This window comes from Canis lupus, chromosome 33, assembly GCF_011100685.1.
Source record: "Canis lupus familiaris isolate Mischka breed German Shepherd chromosome 33, alternate assembly UU_Cfam_GSD_1.0, whole genome shotgun sequence".
Classification (NCBI taxonomy): domain Eukaryota; kingdom Metazoa; phylum Chordata; class Mammalia; order Carnivora; family Canidae; genus Canis; species Canis lupus.
In genome coordinates this window covers 25,713,126-25,733,976 of record NC_049254.1, presented here as the reverse complement: position 1 = coordinate 25,733,976, position 20,851 = coordinate 25,713,126, and the positions used below count along the sequence as shown (strand labels likewise).

Here is a 20,851-nt window from a genome sequence, read left to right as displayed (position 1 = left end):
ATGTGAAATTTTAAACTGCTGGCTAATGCATTCTGTATGACTTTTTGAAGGATCTGCCTTCTGCGTAATGTTGGAACAGCACAGCACCCATAGACATTTATTTCCATAGCATCTTCCAAAAACATCTTCTACTTAAATTAGCAGTAGAGGAAAGTATTGTTCTGTGGCCTAGCACTTTTCTAATAGCTTCAGTGGCAAAGAACAATAAAGGTTATTTATTTCTTCAGACTTTCTATAGTTGAAATATTTCAACCTAAGCATAGGGCTTGTTCAATCCAACAAGTATTTCTTGGATCAGTTATGCTAAATGCTATATGTATTTTTTTTTTTTAACCCATGGGTTACTTACAAGTATGTTGCTTAATTTCCAAATATTTGAGAAATATTTTGTTTTTATTTGAATTCCAGCTAGTTAACATGCAGTGTAATATTACTCTCAGGTGTACAATTTAGTAATTCCACAGTTCCATACAGTACCTGTTGCTCATCACAAGTGCATTCCTTAGTCTCCATTACAAATTTAACCCATCCCCCTAACAACCTCCCCTCTGGTAACCATCATTTTGTGCTCTGTAGTTAAGAGTCTGTTTTTTGGTTTACCTTTCTTTTTTCCTCTATGCTGGTTTATTTTGTTTCTTAAATTCCACATAAGAGTGAATTTTCTTGATATTTTATTGTTACCAGTTTCTACCTTAATTTTCTTGTGGTCAGATAACATACTTTATCATTTCAATCCAGACTTGTTTTATGGCCCTTTTATCTTGGTGAATGTTTCATTGTAAGTCCTTGCTTTGCACTGTGCCATCTTAATTGAATCTCATGCATATCAGAACCATGTAAAGATTTTGATATGCACAAGTTTCATTTAACAGGGTACCATGCAAAAAGCAAGGACTGCCTGTATACTTGAATGTGAACTCTGCATTTGTTGTTCTGTGAATGTCAGGTCAATCCGGTTATAGTATCTATTGGAATCATAAGTTTACAAGGCTGAAACTCTTATCTTGTAGTAGTTCTTGGCTATGAATACATTTGGGCCTACCGCTATATTAAAGATTGAGCCAATTCACAACTTTGTGAATTATGAAGAGAAATAACTAAGTCATCATAGGATATTAAATTCCATTTAGAGTATTTTAAGTATATAATGAATAGACACAGTCTTGTACTTAATGCCTAGGCTAATAGACAGGATATTTAGATATTCCTTATAGAAAACCTAAGACATGTATTTTTAATTAAAAAAACCCAACCAGTTAAAAAATTATGAGTGAAATTGAATGAGACATATAACATGGATAAGATAGTGATTTGAGTATATGAAGTATTATTGGCAGAGAATTAAACTTAGAGTATAGGCTTTCTATGTAATAGGTCACAAATTCTTCCAGCATCTTCATTGGCGTTTTGAGGGATGTTAGCATTAAATAAATTTTGCATATTTGCTAGATTTAATTAATTCAAGTTAATTAAAGTGCCACAAAGTATGGGAATTTGTGTGAGACTTCATTTCTCTTCCTGGCTATGCCACAAACTAATCTTAGGCAGATTACTTGATTTCACCATACCTCAGTTTCCTCCTTTGTAAAATGATTTCTATCTCATGAATAGCTCAGACTATTAAGACAGCTTTATATTTTCTTCAGAGTACTTGTATTGAACATAAGGAGCAATAGTAATTACATTCTTTTCACTTATATAGTCATTGATACTTTTCATAATATCTTCCTATTCTTTATTATGTTATTTGTATAGAGACTAAAAACTTCTTTAGGGGACGCCTGGGTGGCTCAGTGGTTGAGCGTCTGCCTTCGGCTCAGGGTATGATCCTGGAGTGCCAAAATCGAGTCCCACATCAGGCTCCCTGCATTCAGCCTGCTTCTCCCTCTGCCTGTGTCTCTGTCTCTCTCTCTCTCTCTCTGTGTGTCTCTCATGAGTAAACAAATAAAATCTTAAAAAAAAAAAAACAAAACTTTTTTAGTAATACATCAAAGGGGGTAAACCACCTACAGAAGAGGGCTGAGGGCCACCTTACCACAGGATAAAATTAAAATAGGGTTGGAGATTACAAGAGAACTTATTAGTTATATCTACCTAGGTGTTTCCCAATCAAAAAAAAAATTTAATTAGCTAGCATATGGATAGTAGGTCACATGGTGATGCAGACAGGTTAAAATAATACACACACATACATATATATGCATATATAGGTACACATGTGTATATTTACATTCTTATATGCCATAAGAAAAATAATCTATCCAAAAATTTTGAAATGATTTAAGGATAAGTTTTCTTAATCAGTCTTAAAAACCATGAATTTATGGGTGGCATTATCTAATGGATTTTTTTAAGGAAAATAGGAAGTCTAGGAGCCCAACATTATCTTCTGAGATTGACAACAGTGACAATTACCATGCTCTTTCTGCTGTGTCTTTTGGTGAAGCTGGCAAAGGCACTTTCTGGGACTAAAGGACATTTAGTAATGTGACATTTCTTTCTTTTTTGTTTTTTGAATTTTTTGATTGTTGTATTTAAGTTAGCATATGTCTGTGTAAGCACCTATCTAACCCTGTGCTAAAATAACAGGAAGAAAATACTTGTATTATTACAAAGAATAATCAATGCAATCATAATGCTGTCATCATTAGTTTTGTGCTAGTACAAACATGTAAGACATGGATAAAATTAGTGGCCTTTTTACAACTTTCCACTGAAGTTACATGGCCAGCAAATGACAGAATTATTAATGAAATCTGCTTCTTATTTGCCACTGTGACACATATTCTAATCTAGAATAATTTCTCACCCTACTTTCCAGAAAGGAAGAAGTAGAAAATAATTGTCACTTATTTGTTGAGTAAATACAGATTGAACATTTATGATGTCAGAACTGTTTCAGACATTGAATGTTTAGTGGAGAGCTAAGTAATATGGTCTCTGCTCTCATGGAGTCATAGGTTAGAAGCTACAACTGAAATGCACTAATAATAATGCTTTCCATGCTGACACATTTGCATTGAGCAGTGATTTTCAACCTGACTGCATAACCAAATCACCTACCCAACTTTGTAAAAATACAGATGTCCGGCTTTGACTATAGAGATTCAAATTCAGTATGTTTGGGTTAAAGCCTGTACCTGGGTATATTGTTAAAAAAGGAAAAAAAAAAAAAAAAGCTCCACAGTGATTTTGATGCATAGCCAATGTTGAGAAATCCTAGTATATCAACTTGTAGTTCTTAAACCATGTTGTCTCATTTCACCTCTGGGTAACAACCATTTCTTTAGTAAGTAGAGTAGGTATTACTAGACTGTAACACAAGTTTTATAAATTGAGAAACTAAAGGCTATAAGATCATGAATAACTAAGTAAGATGAGGAACCAGGTCCTCAGACTCTCCAGAGAGAAGTTTCCCTTCTTTTTTTTTTTTTTTTTTAAATAAAGCAATTACAGAAAAGTAAATTGGGTTTATGTGTATATTAAGGGTGAAGAAAAAGATGAATTACTACACTCGTTCCAAATTGTGACCGATTCTCTCTTCTGGCTCTTAGGAGGCCATGTTCAACTCATCCAAAATGGTAAGAGAAAAGATTTTTATGGTAACTGATAATAGGGGCACCTGGGTGGCTCAGTTGGTTAAGCGTCTGCCTTTGGCTCAGGTCATGATCCTGGGGTCCTGGGATCAAAACCTGTGTTGGGCTCCCCACTCAGCAAGTTGCCTGCTTCTCTCAGGCCCTCTACTTCTCTCCCTGCTTGTGCTCATGCGTGCTCTCTCTCTCACACAAATAAATAAATAAAATATTTTTTAAAAAAGATAACTGATAATAATTGTAAAGTACTTGCTAAGTTGATTTTTGTCTTTAAAAATAAATACATCGGGATCCCTAGGTGGTGCAGCGGTTTGGCGCCTGCCTTCGGCCTAGGGCGCGATCCTGGAGACCCGGGATCGAATCCCACATCGGGCTCCCGGTGCATGGAGCCTGCTTCTCCCTCTGCCTGTGTCTCTGCCCCTCTCTCTCTCTCTCTCTCTCTGTGACTATCATAAATAAATAAAAATTTAAAAAAAAAATAAATAAATAAAAATAAATACATCATTAACTATACAGATAACCACAGTTAAATGAAACTACCCTGAAATAACTCCACACACAAAAATAAAAGCCCATTTGGACATTCCAGCTTTAAATAGCCAATGTTGACAATGGGACTATTAAGGAGAACATTGCTTAAATATAATTTTCTTCTTAGTTTTATCTATTTAGCAAATCCAAGTTAAGGATTAATGATAATTTTAACAATTTAGGGGAAAAAGTTTTCTAAGTTCCAAAGATTATGCCTGTGTTTTAGATTTACTGTGAGAAAAATCCTTATTATATACAGAGTAGATATGATTTAATTCACAGCCTAACTGTTCATGTAAGAGTAAGCTTTTATGTATTGACATTTTTACTGAATTTAAAAGTTCTTTTATAGGGTATTTCTACATTATATTGAGAAATATAAATATGTGTTAGTTTTACATAATGTTTTACATTATGTTTTTCACAGTCTTAAGACTGGGAAAGTAATCTATATTGATAATTGTGGCAACATTTGTGTCTTCTTGAAAGAGTCAATCTAAGATAAATATAATTATATAAGAACATTGACTTTTTTTAGAAAGTAATTGAATTTTTAATTTTAACTTAATATTTTTCTCAGAATTATGAATGCACATAAAGAATCAAATATTTCTATAAGGATTATTAAAAGCACAATCCCTGACCCCTGTACCTCACTTCATTTCCCATTTTCCAAAGGCAACGACTTTCAATTAGTATAACTAATTGGTAATTATATCCATTTGAAGCTAAGTAGATGCAGAAACCAGGTCCTGTGATTCCCCAAAGAATAATCCCTCTCTCTTTTCTCTCTCTCTTTTAATACTTAGACACTTCCTTTTCTTTTAAAGCATTACCTATTAGTTTCCCAATATTAAACAAATATTATTACCAAGTTCCCAACTTAAACAACTTTTACCAAAAATATATTTAGTTATACTATAGTGGAATGCAAAAGACCTAGTAAAAAAAGAGACAACAGGAGCGAGGGTACCTGAATACTTTTTAAAAAATAATAACTATAATAAAAGTGACAGTATTCCTCAGGTCAATCTGTAGATTTAAAATATCAATAATGGGACTCCTGGGTGGCTCAATTGGTTAAGCATCTGCCTTTGGCTCAGATCATGATCCCAGGATCCTGGGATCAAGCCCACATCTGGCTGTCTGCTTCTCCCTCTCACTCTGCATGCTGCTCCCTCTGCTTCTGTGCATGCATGCTCTCTCTCTCAAATAGATAAAATCTTTTTTAAAAATATCAATGTTTTAAAACTAAATGCTTGTGAAATTCATATACAAAATTAAATGGATACAAAATTGGGGTCTCCAATAAACCTTTCTCTAAAAAGAATTAGCTTTTTGAAGAAATGGCTATGTCTGGGATACAAAATATGCAAGGTAAACCTGAAATATTTTGAATAGTAGATAGAAAGAATGCAGTCAAGTTTATTTGGCCTTCTGTGAAAAGCACTCGGGAGCCGAGTAAAGAGGTTTCTAATAAGGATAATAACTACTGAGGATTGAAACACATCAGATATAGTGAGACTATTAAAAATTACCATTATAGGGAGCCAGTTCATTTTGAAAACTGGTAAATGAAGAATCCAGTATTTATCTTGCCTTTTCTTATGTATTGATGAGGAGAAATTCCTTTTTATAGAAGAATTCCAACTTGTAGGTGAAAAAGGTAGGATAGAATATCACCATTGTCCCAACTATTAATGAAAGAACAAATTTAGGAATTAATCATCCGGGATCCCTGGGTGGCACAGCGGTTTAGCGCCTGCCTTTGGCCCAGGGCGCGATCCTGGAGACCCGGGATCGAATCCCACGTCGGGCTCCCGGTGCATGGAGCCTGCTTCTCCCTCTATGTCTCTGCCTCTCTCTCTCTCTCTCTCTGTGACTATCATAAATAAATAAAAATTAAAAAAAAAAGGAATTAATCATCCATCACTGTCAAAATTTCAGAAGTACTACTTAATGGCTCATCATAACCTCACATATGAAATGTAGATGTCAAAAATTCAAACCTGAATCATTTTGGCCCCCAGCTCCAATGATCAATTTATAGAAGGTCAAAGAAACATTATATTACCACCCAGGAATGCAATTAGCAAAACTAGATAGTGGGAGGCTCATAGGACAATTGACAATTTTGTCAACAAGTAAATTGTAAGGAAAAAAAAAAGTAGAGGAGGAGTCCATGGATTAAAAAATTTGAGGGGGATCCCTGGATGGCTCAGTGGTTTAGTGCCTGCCTTCAGCCCAGGGCATGGTCTGTAGTCCCAGGATGGAGTTCCACATCGGGCTCCCTGCATGGAGCCTGCCTCTCTCTGCCTATGTCTCTACCTCTCTCTCTCTCTGTCTCTCATGAATATATAAATGAAATCTTTAAAAAAATTTTAAAAATAATAAATAAATAAAAGAAATTTGAAAGATAACTAATTACAATGTATAATATACGCAATGTGTGGATCTTATTTGGAGCTTGATTTAAACAAACTTAAAGGGCAGCCCCAGGGGCCCAGCCGTTTAGTGCCACCTTTGGCCCCCAGGTGTGATCCTGGAGATCCAGGATCAAGTCCCGCTTCGGGCTCCCTACATGAAGCCTGCTTCTCCCTCTACCTGTGTCTCTGCCTCTCTCTCTCTCTCTTCTCTCTCTCTCTGTCATGAGTAGATAAATAAAATCTTTAAAAATAATAATAAATAAAAATAAACAGACTTAAACACAAACACAAAACAATTGGAAGTTGGAGCATTGGTGGAATATTTGATGAAATTAAGGAATTATGATTATATAGTTTAGATAATAGTTATGTTTTATTTATTAATAATTGAAATCTTTTGGGAGTATGTATTGAAATACTTGTGGATAAAATAATTTGATATCTTAGATTTGCTTCAAAAGAAAATGGGAGGCTAAAAGTAGATGGGCCAGGTGAAATAAGATTGGCCATAAGTTGATCATTGTTAAGGTTGAATGACTGGTACACGCAGAGTCATGATATTATTCTCTCTGGTAGGTTTAAAGTTTTCATTATAAAAAATTTAAATGGGCAAAAGTATCAGTTTTTATTTCTGGGACTGTATAGTTATTTGACACTCAATGAAACAACTACACTTAAAAAAAAACAGTAGGGACTCCAAAAATAAATTGTATAACAATACAAACATTGTAAAAATAAAATGGAATGACTGTTTAATAAATTATTTTAGTATAACTTTTTCCAATATAGAAAAAGATCATATACTACATACTACATGAGTTCAGTGAATTCAGTTAAAAGGAGTTAATAAAACATCTATAAGTAGACAAAAATGAAATCATACACTTATCCAAAAGAATTTTTTTATTATTGGAGTAAAGAAATAAGCCATAGAAATATTTAATAGTAGTGGAATTGACTTTTCTTGCAGGTGTTAAATGTTTAAAAAGTGATGTTTAGTAAATATTGAAGTATTGGACTCTATAAATAGAAGAACAGTAATTAATATGTGAAAGAAATCAAATATGTTCTCTCAGGAGAGGAAAAGAGTAAAGTTGTTTCATGGAAGCTACAATAGTACTCACAGGTGTGCCTTGCCTGCACACTTGATCCCACTTTAATTAAAATTCTGATCAGTTAATGGAGAAGGAACAAGAAACTGACATTTAGTGGAAACCTACCCTGTTCTAGGACATTCTGCAGTAGTCTGAGAGAGCTATTCTAGCTTTATAGATGAAGATATAAGTGTTCTGAGAGGTTAAGTAACTTGCATAAACATCTAATGTCAGATCTTTATAATTGGCTGCTCAGGGCCTAAAAATTATAAACAAATAAAAAACAAATTTTTTTTGCAAGTAATAATTTCATTATGATTTAAGATAAAATATTAGAAGACATGGTACAGTATGTAAAATAATCCAATGTTTTAAGGATGTAAGCCACTGTTTGCAGTCATATATATCATTTTCATTCCTTCATATCGTCTCTTCTTTAAGAGAAATTTCATTTTATTCACTGAAATTTATAGCTAGAAAGAAATTCAAATTTAGGATATGTTTTATTTTGTTTCTAATTTAATGAGAGATAACAGAGTCTTAGCTTAGTATTTGTGGATGTTTTCTATTTACATTTTTCGTAAAATGGAATGACTTTTTTATGGTAACTTAAAAACCACTCGTCTTAAAATCTTTATTGTAAAGTATACAAAAGCAGGAGTGTTAGTAGAAATGGTAATACTTGGATTTGGTTTTGAAAGGACAAATGAATCCCAACTGTATCATAGAATCCTTAAATTTATTTTTCTCTTCTTTTAGTACTACAAAGTGATCATTTCTTGCACTTACTGCAAACTGACAATGTTCAAATAGGATCTACAGTCATGACTATGCTACAGAACATACTACAGATCAACAGGTGATTTGATTTTACAAAGTATTTATCAGAGTACTTACAATTTTTAACTTTTGGTCCAGAAGCATTACCAGTTTTTTTCTAGTTTTGCCAAAATTATCAATTACATATGACTTGTAAGTGATACTTCAAGAGCTCTGTATTATCATTATCATTCAGAAAAAGAGAATATAAAATACCATCAAAGACTGGAAGTATATTGTTGAATTGGTATCTCAGAGCTTAAGAAGATTTTAGACCATTCTCAGGCTTAGAGGAGAAATATGGTGATACGTGAAGAAAAGTATTGAAATCACAATAAAAAATGCCTACTCATATTTTATTTAGCAAACCGCAAGCTTACTATTATGCCAGGTACTTCAGAATGGCATAAAAGAACTAACTAACAGGCAATTTTTCCAGGTTAAAATGGAAAAGAGGGTATACATAGTTGTAATAATTGACTCTTCCAGTTCCATATGGATCTATTAAGCATCTACTGTGTGCGAACTATGTGTCTGTCATTGAGTTCCCAAAGTTGATTAGGATATAAAACTTGCCTTTAAGTAGCTTATGGTAAAGTGTAAAAGATCAACCCATGAACATAATTATATGTAACATATCAAGTTGCATTTGTAAAGTGTGCACAAGTATTAGAGGAGCTCCTATCCTACACTGAAGGATGATGCTTCCTGAAGAAGGTAACATCTGAGGTGAAACTTTAAGGATGAAAAATTAGCCAGAGAGGAAGAAGATAAAGCAATATTTCTAGGCAGAGCTAACAATATAAGCAAATGCACAGAAATAAGGAAAAATGTGCTGAGGATAAAAAGTGGGTACAAGTCATCGTTGCTAGCATTTAAAGTATGGCATGTGGAGGTGGCTGCCAAGTTCTGCAGACTTAAGTCATGAAGAGCTCATATGCTGTGTTGAGGAAATTAAATCTTATCTGTAGGTAGTGGGAACACAGAAGGATTTTTAAAGTGAATAAAAATATGTATATTTCATTTGTATTACTCAGTTCACTATGTGGAGGAAGAATTTAAGGGGGAACAAAAGTCTAGACAAAGAAGACAATTAGAGGAAGCAACTACAGTAATCCAAGTGAAGTAATAAAATCTTGGCCTTGGGCACTGGTACCAAATAGATTTTAAAACAAATGGATCTTAAAAACTGAATTAAAATTATCAAGATTTTACTTCCACTTGTGTTTGAGATGGAATAATAGAAATGGATTTACCCTTCCACCTTAGAAAACAATAAGCAGCCAGTTTTTAGGAAACTGGACTTAAGTTAATGAAAGAAAGTGAGTCATAGGGAAAAGGAATGAATAAGGTGAGCTTAACAATTTTTCTCACTCATAACATTGAAAGGGTTCCAGACGGTGGCTCAGAGAGGAGTATCCTAGCCAGGCTGAGTTGAAGAGGTAGAGATGAGAGTCTGGGGAGAACAAAACAGCTAGAGTTCACAAGACAAACCATCAAAGAAAGAGCTACATGCTAAGAGAGAGAGCCCCAGAGGTCAGAAAATCTCTTTCAGTTATTTGATAGAGTACTGATTGGCACATGGATATAAGGAAACTACTCAATGTTAGAGAAAATAATAATCCAAAAACAGTGAAAAGGAACAGTACCAGAAGTTCACACAGAGTCAAGAATATTGCCAGACTCCCAACAGCTGAAGTGGAAAACCTCATGAATAGTGGAACGTTGGATAGAGTACTCAGGAAGGTTTCATCTCAGTGCTGGGGGATAATTAGCACTAGATTGACTGCTATTTTGGACCATCCAAACAAAATAAAAGCAGAACCCAAAAGGAGCAAATTATTTCCAAGTAACTGCTCTGGTTTCTAAAACTGGCTTTGTCTTAAAAATATTTATTAATAGGTATACAAAGGCGGAAGTTTAGCAGAAGTGGTTATGTTTTGTTTGGGCTTTAAAAGGATGAGAAAATCCCACTTGTGCCATCTTTGTTTTGATCCCTTTTTTTTCTTCTTCCTGTAGTAATATAAAGTGATGATTTCTTACAGTTATCACAAACTAAAAATGTTTAGATAGGAGTCTAAACATCTAGAGTCACTACAATCGCAGTGATGCTCTAGAACATACCACAGATTAATAGGTGGCTTGGTTTTGTAAAAAGTTACTGATATTTTAGTTTTGGTCAGAACCATTACCAATCTGATACCAATTTTATGAAATCATTGGTTGCATGTGATTTGTATATGGAATTTGAAAATTTCTAACCAGAAGAAAACTCAGAAATATTTTTAGGAATATACATATACCTAGCATCCAACAAGATGAAATTCATGCAAGTATCAGGCATGTAAATATGCAGGAAAACAGGACCAATTATTTGAAGAATCAGTTGACCCAGACTGACATATATGTTAGAATTAATAGGACATTAGGATAGTTACTATGACTGTATTCCATATTTTCAAAAAGTTGAATAGAGACCTATATAAGACCCAGAGTGAACTTGTAGATAAGAAAACTACAAACTAGATATGAAAAATACACTGGATAGGATTGACAGCAAATTAACATAGGAGATTAGCGAACTTGAAGACATAGCCATAGAAACAATCCAAAATTAAACAAAAGAGGGGATCCCTGGGGGTGGGGGTGGGGGGGGGAGTTGTCAGCAGTTTAGCACCTGCCAAGTTCTGCAGGACGTGATCCTGGAGTCCCGGGATCAAGTCCCAAGATCAATGTTCCCCATCAGGCTACCTGTATGGAGCCTGCTTCTCCCTCTGCCTATGTCTCTGCCTCTCTCTCTGTCTCTCATGAGTAAATAAATAAAACTTTTAAAAAATGAAACAAAAGGAACCAAAAAAGAAAAACACATCAGTGAATTAGAGATCTGTAGGACTATTTTAAACACCTTTATATAGGCATAATTAGAGCACCTACAGGAGGTATTGGAGTCAGAAGAAAATATTTGGAGAAATAGTGTCTAAAATTTTTCCAGATTTGATGAAAACTATGATCTTGCACATTCCAATAGCTCATCAAACCCCAAGGACAGTAAAATATGACACCAAATACATAGAAATCAAAGCAGTAAAGCAAGAGAAAAATCTTAAAAGCAGGCAGAGGGGAAAAAAGACATTATATACAGAGGTATGAAGATAAAAATGATGGCAACTTTCTTGTCAAAAACAATGCAAAGAGAAAGAGTTGAACAGTATCTTTAAAATACTGAAAGAGAGCAACCATCAAACCTAGAGTTTTATACCCAGTGGAAGTATATTTCAAAAACAAAGGCAAATACTTTTTCAGAAATCACCAGGAGACTCAGTACCAGAAATGTTGAAGGAAGTCCTTCAATCAGAAGGAAAGTAGATTTGTACAAAGTATTGAAGAATATCAGAAATGATAATCATATAGCTAACTATAAAAGATATTTTTCTTATGGTAATGTAATATAATCATATTTGCTTATACAAAAATAATGTATTTAGGAGTTTACACGTATATGTTAGTAAATTGTATTATAACAATAACATAAAGGCTATGAGGAAAGAAATGGAAGCATAATGTTAAAAGCTCTTACACTATAAATAGGTTTCCCTATTATCTGAAAGTTTGCTTTGTGCCTCTGCTTTTACAAAACACCTACATTAGTACCTGTTTTTGCTAACCAAAAGAAATTCAAAGCTGATTTTCACTTCTACAAGATGGTAATTGCTTTTTTCACTTTATGCAGTTTTGACTTATAAAAGGTTTCATAAGAACACTCTAGGAAAACCTGTACATGAAATAGTATATCACTTGAAGGTAGACTCTGTTGAAGGTAATATGCTGTGAACCCTAATGAACCAATAAAATAACAAGACAAGCGGTTATAGCTAATAAGCCAAGAAAGGCAGTAAAAACAAATCATAAAGTAATATTTATCCCAAAGTAAGGCAGTAAAAGAAAAAAAAAAAGGAGAAAGTGAATAAAGGACAATGGAACAGGTAGTCACCAAGAAACAGATTTAAACCTATCTATATTAGATATAACTGGTTGGAAAACCCCCCAGTTAAAAGGAAGAGAGTGAGAGATTGAGTAAAAAAGTAGGAACTAACAATATGCATTCTTCTAGAAATTCACCTTAAATATAGAAACACATAAATAAGTTAAAAGTAAAAGGATGAAAAAAGATAAACCATGCTAAACCTAGTCAAAAATAAGCTGGAGTGTCTATATTAATGTCAGAAAAGGTAAATTTCAGAGCAAAGTATTAATACCAGTGACAGCTATTTCATAATAATAAAGAATCAGTTCATCAAGAAAACATTTATTGGGGATGCCTGGGTGGTTCAGTTATTGAGCATCTGCCTTTGGCTCAGGTTGTGATCCCAGAGTCTTGGATCGAGTCCAGCATCAGACTGACCATAGGGAGCATGCTTCTCCCCCCTATGTCTGCCTCTCTCTGTATATCTCTCATGAATAAATAAAATAAATCTAAAAAAAAAAAACATATTTGTTGATCTAACAACAGAGCTTCAAGATACAAAGAAAAAATTGATAGACTTGCAAGGAGAAATAGACAAATATGCAATTAAAGTGAAATATGTTAATACCCTTCTCTTGATAATTGATGGAATAAGTACACAAAAAATTATGACTGTAGAAGATTTGAACAATATCAACCTACTTGACCTGATTGACATTTTTAGAACACTCTACCAAACACCTGGGATGCACATTATTTTCAAATGCAAATGGAACATTTACAAAGATAGGCCATTTCTGGGGCCATAAAATAAGAAAATAAATGTATTATTTATAAATTAGTGTAATGTAAAAGGATTTAAGTCATACAAGGTATGTTCTCTAACCTCAATGGAATTAAATTAAAAATACCAAGAAGACCTCTGAAAAATCCCCAAATGTGTGGAAGGTAATACATAATCTAAATAACCCAAAGGACAGAGAAGAAATAAAAATTTAAGTTAGAATTTGTTTTTACATTGATAGAAATGAAAACAGCATATGCAGATTTCTGGGATGAATCTAAATTAAAGCAATACTTAATAGGAAAACTTTTTAAAGATTTTTATTTATTTATTAGAGAGTGAGGACAAATAGGCCAGAGGGAGAAACAGACTCAGGTGAGCAGGGAGCCCGACACGTGGTTCAATCCTAGGACCCTGGAATCACAACCTGAGCTGAAGGCAGACACTTAACTAACTGAGCTACGTAGGCGACCCTTAATAAGAATTTTTTATCACTAAATACCAACACAGATTTCCCCCACTATTTGAAAGTAAAGCATTCCTGTAAAACCTTTCCTAAGCCAAAATGGCATAAAGCAAAGAAACAGCATTAATTTATATGGAGAAAAGTTTTGAGCTTTTTAAGACCCAAAAAAATAGCCTCCCAGGCTGATACCTTAAGACACATCTTACTAAAGGATGCACAGAATAAATTGAGATAAAGCACAGATACAGGCAGTTCAAAGTGATGGCAGTTTGATGCTGAGATACTGAGTGCAGTTCCCAGGGAAGGAGTTCGGTGGTACCACTCTGGCTTCTTGGGATGCACACTGCTTCTATAACAAATGCTGAATGCTATTTTTACTTTTTTCACCTTTTTTGTAAAAGCAACAATCTTCTGATTTCTTTTAGTTAGCAAAAAAGCTGAGTTCTAATGTAAGTATTTCATAGAGAGCAAGTGTTGTAATGCAAACTTTTGAAAAGCAGGGGATACCTGTATTAGAAAAGAGAAGTGTCAGATCACTGACCTTAGCTTCCACTTTAAAAAACTAAGAAGAGGGAATTAAATTCAATGAAAAGAAAGAAAATAATAGGGATGCTGGCTGGCTCAGTTGGTAGAGTGTGCAGCTCTTGATCTCAGGTTCACAAGTTTAAGCCCCATGTTGGATGTGGAAATTACTTAAAAAAATAAAATCTTAGAAGAAAGAAAATGATAAAGATCAAAGCAGAAATCAGTAAAATAGTAAACAAAAACAATAGAGAAAATCAATGAAACCATAAGCTGGTTCTTTGAGAAGATCAATGAAATTAATAAACCTGTAACACGATTGATCAGGGAAAAAAAAGAAGAGAATACAACCTACCAATGTTAGGAATTAGGAAACAATATAATAAAGTTTTAGGTATTAAAAATTACAATAAAGTTATAGGTATTAAAAATTACAAGGAAATAATGTGAACAACTTTATGGTTGTTAATGTGAGATGGACAAGTTCTTTGAAGGACACGAACTACCAAAATTTAAGAAGCAACAGAAAAAACAAGAAGCAGTAGATAATCTGAATAGCCTATAACTATGAAGAAATTGAATTTGTATCTAAAACACTTCCTACAAAGAACACTCCATGACTAGACAGCTTTTTCACTGGTAAATTCTACTAAATATTTAATGAAGAAATAATCATAAACAAGTTCTTCCAGAAAATTAAAGAGGAGGAAATACTTCCCAATTCATAATATGAGGTCAGCATTACTTGATAACAAATGAAAGATATTATATTAAAATCTAGCAATATATTAAAAAGTTAATATATTTTTAATAAGTTGGGTTTATTCTAGGAATTCAGGGCTGGTATAGTATTCTAAGTCAAACAGTGTAATTCATCTTATTAATAAAAGGAAAAACATATCAATAGACACAGAAAAGCATTTGAAAAATCTATTATCCATTCCTGATATTTCAAAAGAAAAACTTTCAGCGTGGTACTAGTAGAAGATAGAACTTTCTTAGTCTGATGAAAGGCATCTAGGAAAAACCTACTTAATGGTAAAATGCTAAATGCTTTCCTTATATGATCATGGACAAGACAAGGATCTCCATTGCCATCACTTCTATTCAACATTGTATTGGAGTTCCTAACCTATACAGTTAAGCAAGAAAAAGAAATTATTTGTACAGACAGGAAGAAACAGGGCTCTCTCTATATTTGGAGTCAGCATTGTCATCTATGTAGAAAAAACAATGGAATGTGCAAAGAAGCCACTAAAACTAATAAGTGAATGTAGCAAGGGTAGTGGGATATAAAATCAGTATAAAAATATAAATTGAGGGCAGCCCGGGTGGCTCGGCGGTTTAGCACTGCCTTCAGCCCAGGGCGTGATCCTGGGGACCCTGGGATTGAGTCCCATGTCAGGCTCCTGGCAGGGAGCCTGCTTCTCCCTCTGCCTGTGTGTCTCTGCCTCTCTCTCTCTCTCTCTCTCTTTCCATCATGAATAGATAAATAAAATCTTTATATATTTATATATGTATATATATATATATATATACACACACATATAAATTGAAGTTTTATACCCATCGTTTGATATTCAGAAATTGAAATTTTAAGATACTGCAACTTAAAATACAATAAGAAATATGAAATATGTAGGGTTAAGCCTGACAAAAAGTGGTGAAGACCTACTCACTTAAAACTATAAAAAGACATTGCTAAGAGGAATTAAAGAATATGGAAATATACTTCATGTTGATAGATGTGAATGCAATATTAAAATCTCCGTTTTCTCCAAATTGATACATATTTTAAATACAATCCCACTCAAATCTCATTTTTGTAGAAATTGGCAAACTGATTTCTACAATTCATATGAAAATCAAAGGACTTAAAGATATAAAATAACCTTACCAACTTTGAAAATGAACTAAGTTGGAGAGCTAACATTACCCAATTTTAAGACTTTATAAAGCTAGCATAATTAAGACAATGAGGTGTTGATGCAAAGATACACAAATATATCTATGGAACAGAATGGAACCCAGAAATAGACTTACACATTTATGAACAATTGATTTTCAAGAGGTGTGACCATCATTCAGTGGGATAGTCTTTTTCAGAGTGATAGAACAGTTGGCTATCAATATTTGAGAAAAAGAATTTTAATCTATACCTCTTAGCCACTACAAAAATTAATTCAAAATGTATAATAGACCTAAATGTAAAATTTAAACAACAAAACTTCTTGAAGAAAAATAGCCTTTATAACCTTGAGTTGCAACAAAGACAACCTTTGTTGTCTCACTGGGACACCAAAAGTAAAATCCACAAAAGAAGAAATTGGTTAGACTTCATCAAAATTTCAAGTCCGCTCTTTAAAAGACACTGCCTAGGAAATGAAAAAAGACAAAACAGACTGGCAGAAAATACTTGCAAAGCATATATCTTAAGTGTTTGTATCTGGAATATATAAAGGCTGTCAAAAATTTTTTCAAAAGGCCCAGTGTGAAAAATGAGCAGAAGACCTGAACAGACACTTCATGAAGAAGATACATGGATGACAAATAAGCACACAAAAAGATGTTCAGCAACATTAGTCATTAGAGAAATATCATTATACACTTGTTAAATGACTAAAATTTAATACACTGACCCAAGTGTTGACAAGAATACGGAGGAATCAAACACTGCTAGTGGGTGTGATAAAATAGTATAATCATTTTGGAAAATAGTTTGACATTTTATTTTATTTTATTTTATTTTATTTTAGTTTGACATTTTATTAACAAATGTGTACATACCATATTTTCCATCCGTTCTACTTCTAGGTATTTGCCAAAGAAAAATGAAAGCATATATCCATACAAGGACTTGTACATAAATGTTCATAGCAATTTTATCTGTAATAGCCAATGACTAGAAACAATTGTCCATTACAGGTGAATAAAATATATGGTATGTCCATACAATAGACTACTACTCAGAATGACTACTCATACATGTGACAATCTAGATGAATATATATATGATGCAATTTGTATAAAATTCTAGAAAATGTAAACCAATTTATAGTGACAGAAAGCAAATCAATTGTTGTCTGGGATAGGCTACCAGAGAGATGGAGAAGGGGGGGGGGGGCTACAATAAAACACAAGGAAACTTTGTGACACAACAGATGTTCATTATCATGATACTGGTGGTAAGACGTGTGAAAACAAAAATTTTATTCTACTCACTTACTAATGAAGGAACCAGTAAGATGTTAAATAGGTTCAAAGGAGAATTTGAGGAGGGGAGATTTATAGATTGGTTTGTCAAAGGAATACTGAAATGAATTTGCTAATAGTTAAAAAATCTGATTGATGTGTTATAGAACAATAAATAGTAACCTTTATAGTTATTTTTCCTACTGGATAAAATCCACTTGTATTGTTGAATAACAATCTATTTGCATTACTCTCAGATAAGAATCATTGTTACTTGTTTTCTATAAGCCAATCTCTACTTTTACAGAATTGTAAAATCTAATCAACAATAAATACGTAATCAAGCAAAGGTACACATCCCTAGAAAATCACATATTCCTTTGGGAAGGGGAAGTAAAAGATACCCAGTGATCTCTTTTGACTATTTCTAAGTTCCAGATAAGTTTTCATCATATCTGTAATACAAGATGATAGTTGTTAGTGTTAATGAAGAAGATACTAAAGGAAAGGTAAATTTCTCCTATATTAAATCCATGATAATTGAATTCCTATAGCATTTTTGTCTTCATACATCATTAAGCAATGACCCATGTACTGTTTTGTGATTTTCCTCTTACTGTTGCTTTGGAGTTTTTGAATCATCTATTTAATATTCTGTACATTTATCTTTCTTCTGCAATTTGATTGCAGGTTTTTCAGAAGAGAAGCCATTCTAGCTACTTGTATTCCCTGTTTTACCTAGCATAGTGTATTGCACACAGTAGAAATTCAATTAACAGTAATTGATTGAATGTGATGTATTCTTGGAACTAAGCTATCTATTTAAAAAATGGGTTATCTTCTTGCATTTCAGCACAGTTAGGCATCTAGTTGCTAAAACTTTAATTTTTTAATGATACCTATGCATCCATTAGTAATGGTATATTCTTTATCTCTTTTTTTTTTTCTATTAGTGGTGATTTACTCAGAATAGAAGGAAAAATCCTACATTCAATTTTAGATGAAGTTGTTTTCAAGCTTTTATCAACTCCTAACCCAGTCATAAGAAGTACTGCTACAAAGCTCCTACTGCTGATGACTGAATCCCATCAGGAAATTTTGATTTTACTGAGACTAAGTGCCTGCTACAAAGGTAGTGCATATATTCTTTCTTTACTGGAGAGTATCAAAAAGACATTTTTATTGATGGTTTATGGAAAATAAAATTCCTATATAGTTTTAAAGTTTTTATTTAAATTCTAGTTGTTCACAGGCAGTGTAATATTAATTTCAGGTATACAATTTAGTGGTTAAATAGTGATGGGGATTAAACAGTGTACTCCTTGTTGTTATAGAAGTATTCAATCACTAAAATTCTTGTATTTTGAAAAAAGTCAATAAAGTGTGCAGATAAAACCCTATTACAACAGATACTAATTCAGGGAAAGGTCTTTATATATAATCAGGCTAGCTCCATGTCTCAGAGATGTTTATGGTACTTTGTTGATGAGGTTACAATGGATACTTACTCCTTCTCTAACAAAAGCAAACAAAAAAAGTTGTGTATGAAGTATACCATATAGTATAGTAAAATAATGACCATAAAGACTGGTGACCTTAACAAGATGAACTTTACCAGAGAAAATAGAGCTGTGCTTGAGAGACTGACAGCCCTTTTGATCTTAACATCAGTTAATATTTACTCATCAGATCTCTCACTGCTGTTTCTCAAAGCAAACAAAAAATCTTCCTCACCTCTAAAATCAAATGCATATACTCACTAATGCAAGGCCATATCATGTGGAAATTTTTAAAGGGTAGAACATTACATTATGATGTATTTAGTATTCAGACTTACAGAGGGTCTCAAATCATGCCTGATAACTTACCTTTCAGTCATTACTATATGAACATTTTAATTATTTTATGTTATAGGAATAGAGAGGGGGAAAAGGTGCCAATAACAGAGCTCTTTAATTGATACTTGCCAGATACACATTTTTAAATTCTGTAATTAGATTTCTTCTATAGAAATGTGACCATCATTTGCTTCAACATGGATAGAACTGAAGGGTATTATGCTGAGTGAAATAAGTCACTTGGAGAAAGACAATCATCATATGGTTTCACTCATGGATAATATACAAAATAGTGAAAGGGATTAAAAGGGAAAGGAGGGGAACTGAGTGGGAAAAATTAGACAAACCATGAGAGACTCCTAACTCTGGGAAACAATCAAAGGGTTGCAGAACGGGAGGTGGGTGGAGGGATGGGGTAACTGGGTGATGGGCAATGAGGAAGGCACTTGATGGGATGAGCACTGGGTGTTAGTTATTCTATATGTTGGCAAATTGAATTTAAATTAAAATGAAAAAAATGTGAATGTCTAACAGACTTCATTATAAAGGAATTTCACTTGAACAGTTCATCTCCTATTCTCAATAGAACTTACTCAGTTTCCTCAAGATATTTTACAATTGTTAATACTGCTGAGAACTTGAGTTTTGAAGAGAGCATAAAGACATGGACAGATCCATATGGTGGCTTCCCCCCTTATACACCCAAGGGCATTTTACTTTATTTTGAATACACACATTGTAATACACCATTCCAGTGTGCTTAGAAATAGTACTTATCCCAAAATAAAACATAATATAGTAAATGCAGTATTTATAGCATGTCTCGTATAATAATTGCTCAGTAACCTATTGATTTGCCCCAAATTACGTATAATACTGTATATTTTAATTTAGTAGTATTTTCTTTAAGAATGACTAATAATAACCTGTTTAAATACTTCCACAATATAGGCATTTACTCAGTATGTTAAAAATGTTTCTGTTTAAGATATTTATGTTCCAACAGGAAAAAAAAATCTCTACTCTTTGACTTACCACAATGATCCCACTTACCTTTTTTTAATTAAAGATATTGAGTAGACAGCCTTTGCATCAGATGAGCACATAAAAACTCTTAGAGAAATATCCTAAAGATCTCAATCTTGAAATCTTTAAGAAAAAGAAAAATCAGGTGATTAATCTTGCTGTTGTATTCGTTTCTAAACCAGACTTTTTAACCTCTAATTAATACTGATTAGATAACAAATCATATTTTATTATTAAGTGTTGTGCCTTTGTTATTCCATTTCAGGACTCAGAAGTCTATTAAACAAACATGAGCCTGGGACAGAGTTTAGTCAAGAACTTGGACAGCTTATTGCCCTTTTAACCCCTAAGGTCTATCAGGAAGTAGAAGATCAGGTAATAAATTATAAAATTAATTTGAATATTTGCTGACATTTCAGTAAAACATTTTAGTTTCAAAATACTGGAGAGTGGTAGCCTCTTAAATCTTTTATTTGCTGTCTTTTCTCTTTTCTTATCTCCCCCCTCCCCCCCACAGTGTTCAGAGCAGTTGGTGTTCTGATGTGTGATGAGTGAAGGAGCCTTTATGGACCAAATTTTTAACCGTACAGCTTTTT

General features: G+C 33.3%; 1 protein-coding gene across 1 annotated transcript in view; it reads left to right on the top strand.

Annotated features, from left to right (window-relative positions):
- The window catches only part of IQCB1 (IQ motif containing B1), a 65,747-nt gene that overhangs the window by 12,662 nt on the left and 32,234 nt on the right, over window positions 1–20,851 (top strand). Inside the window, exons 5-8 of the mRNA NM_001287550.1 lie at window positions 3,488–3,581; window positions 8,404–8,503; window positions 18,345–18,523; window positions 20,521–20,630. Coding sequence (NP_001274479.1) covers window positions 3,488–3,581; window positions 8,404–8,503; window positions 18,345–18,523; window positions 20,521–20,630 — 483 coding nt within the window. The remainder of the gene's footprint in view (window positions 1–3,487; window positions 3,582–8,403; window positions 8,504–18,344; window positions 18,524–20,520; window positions 20,631–20,851) is intronic.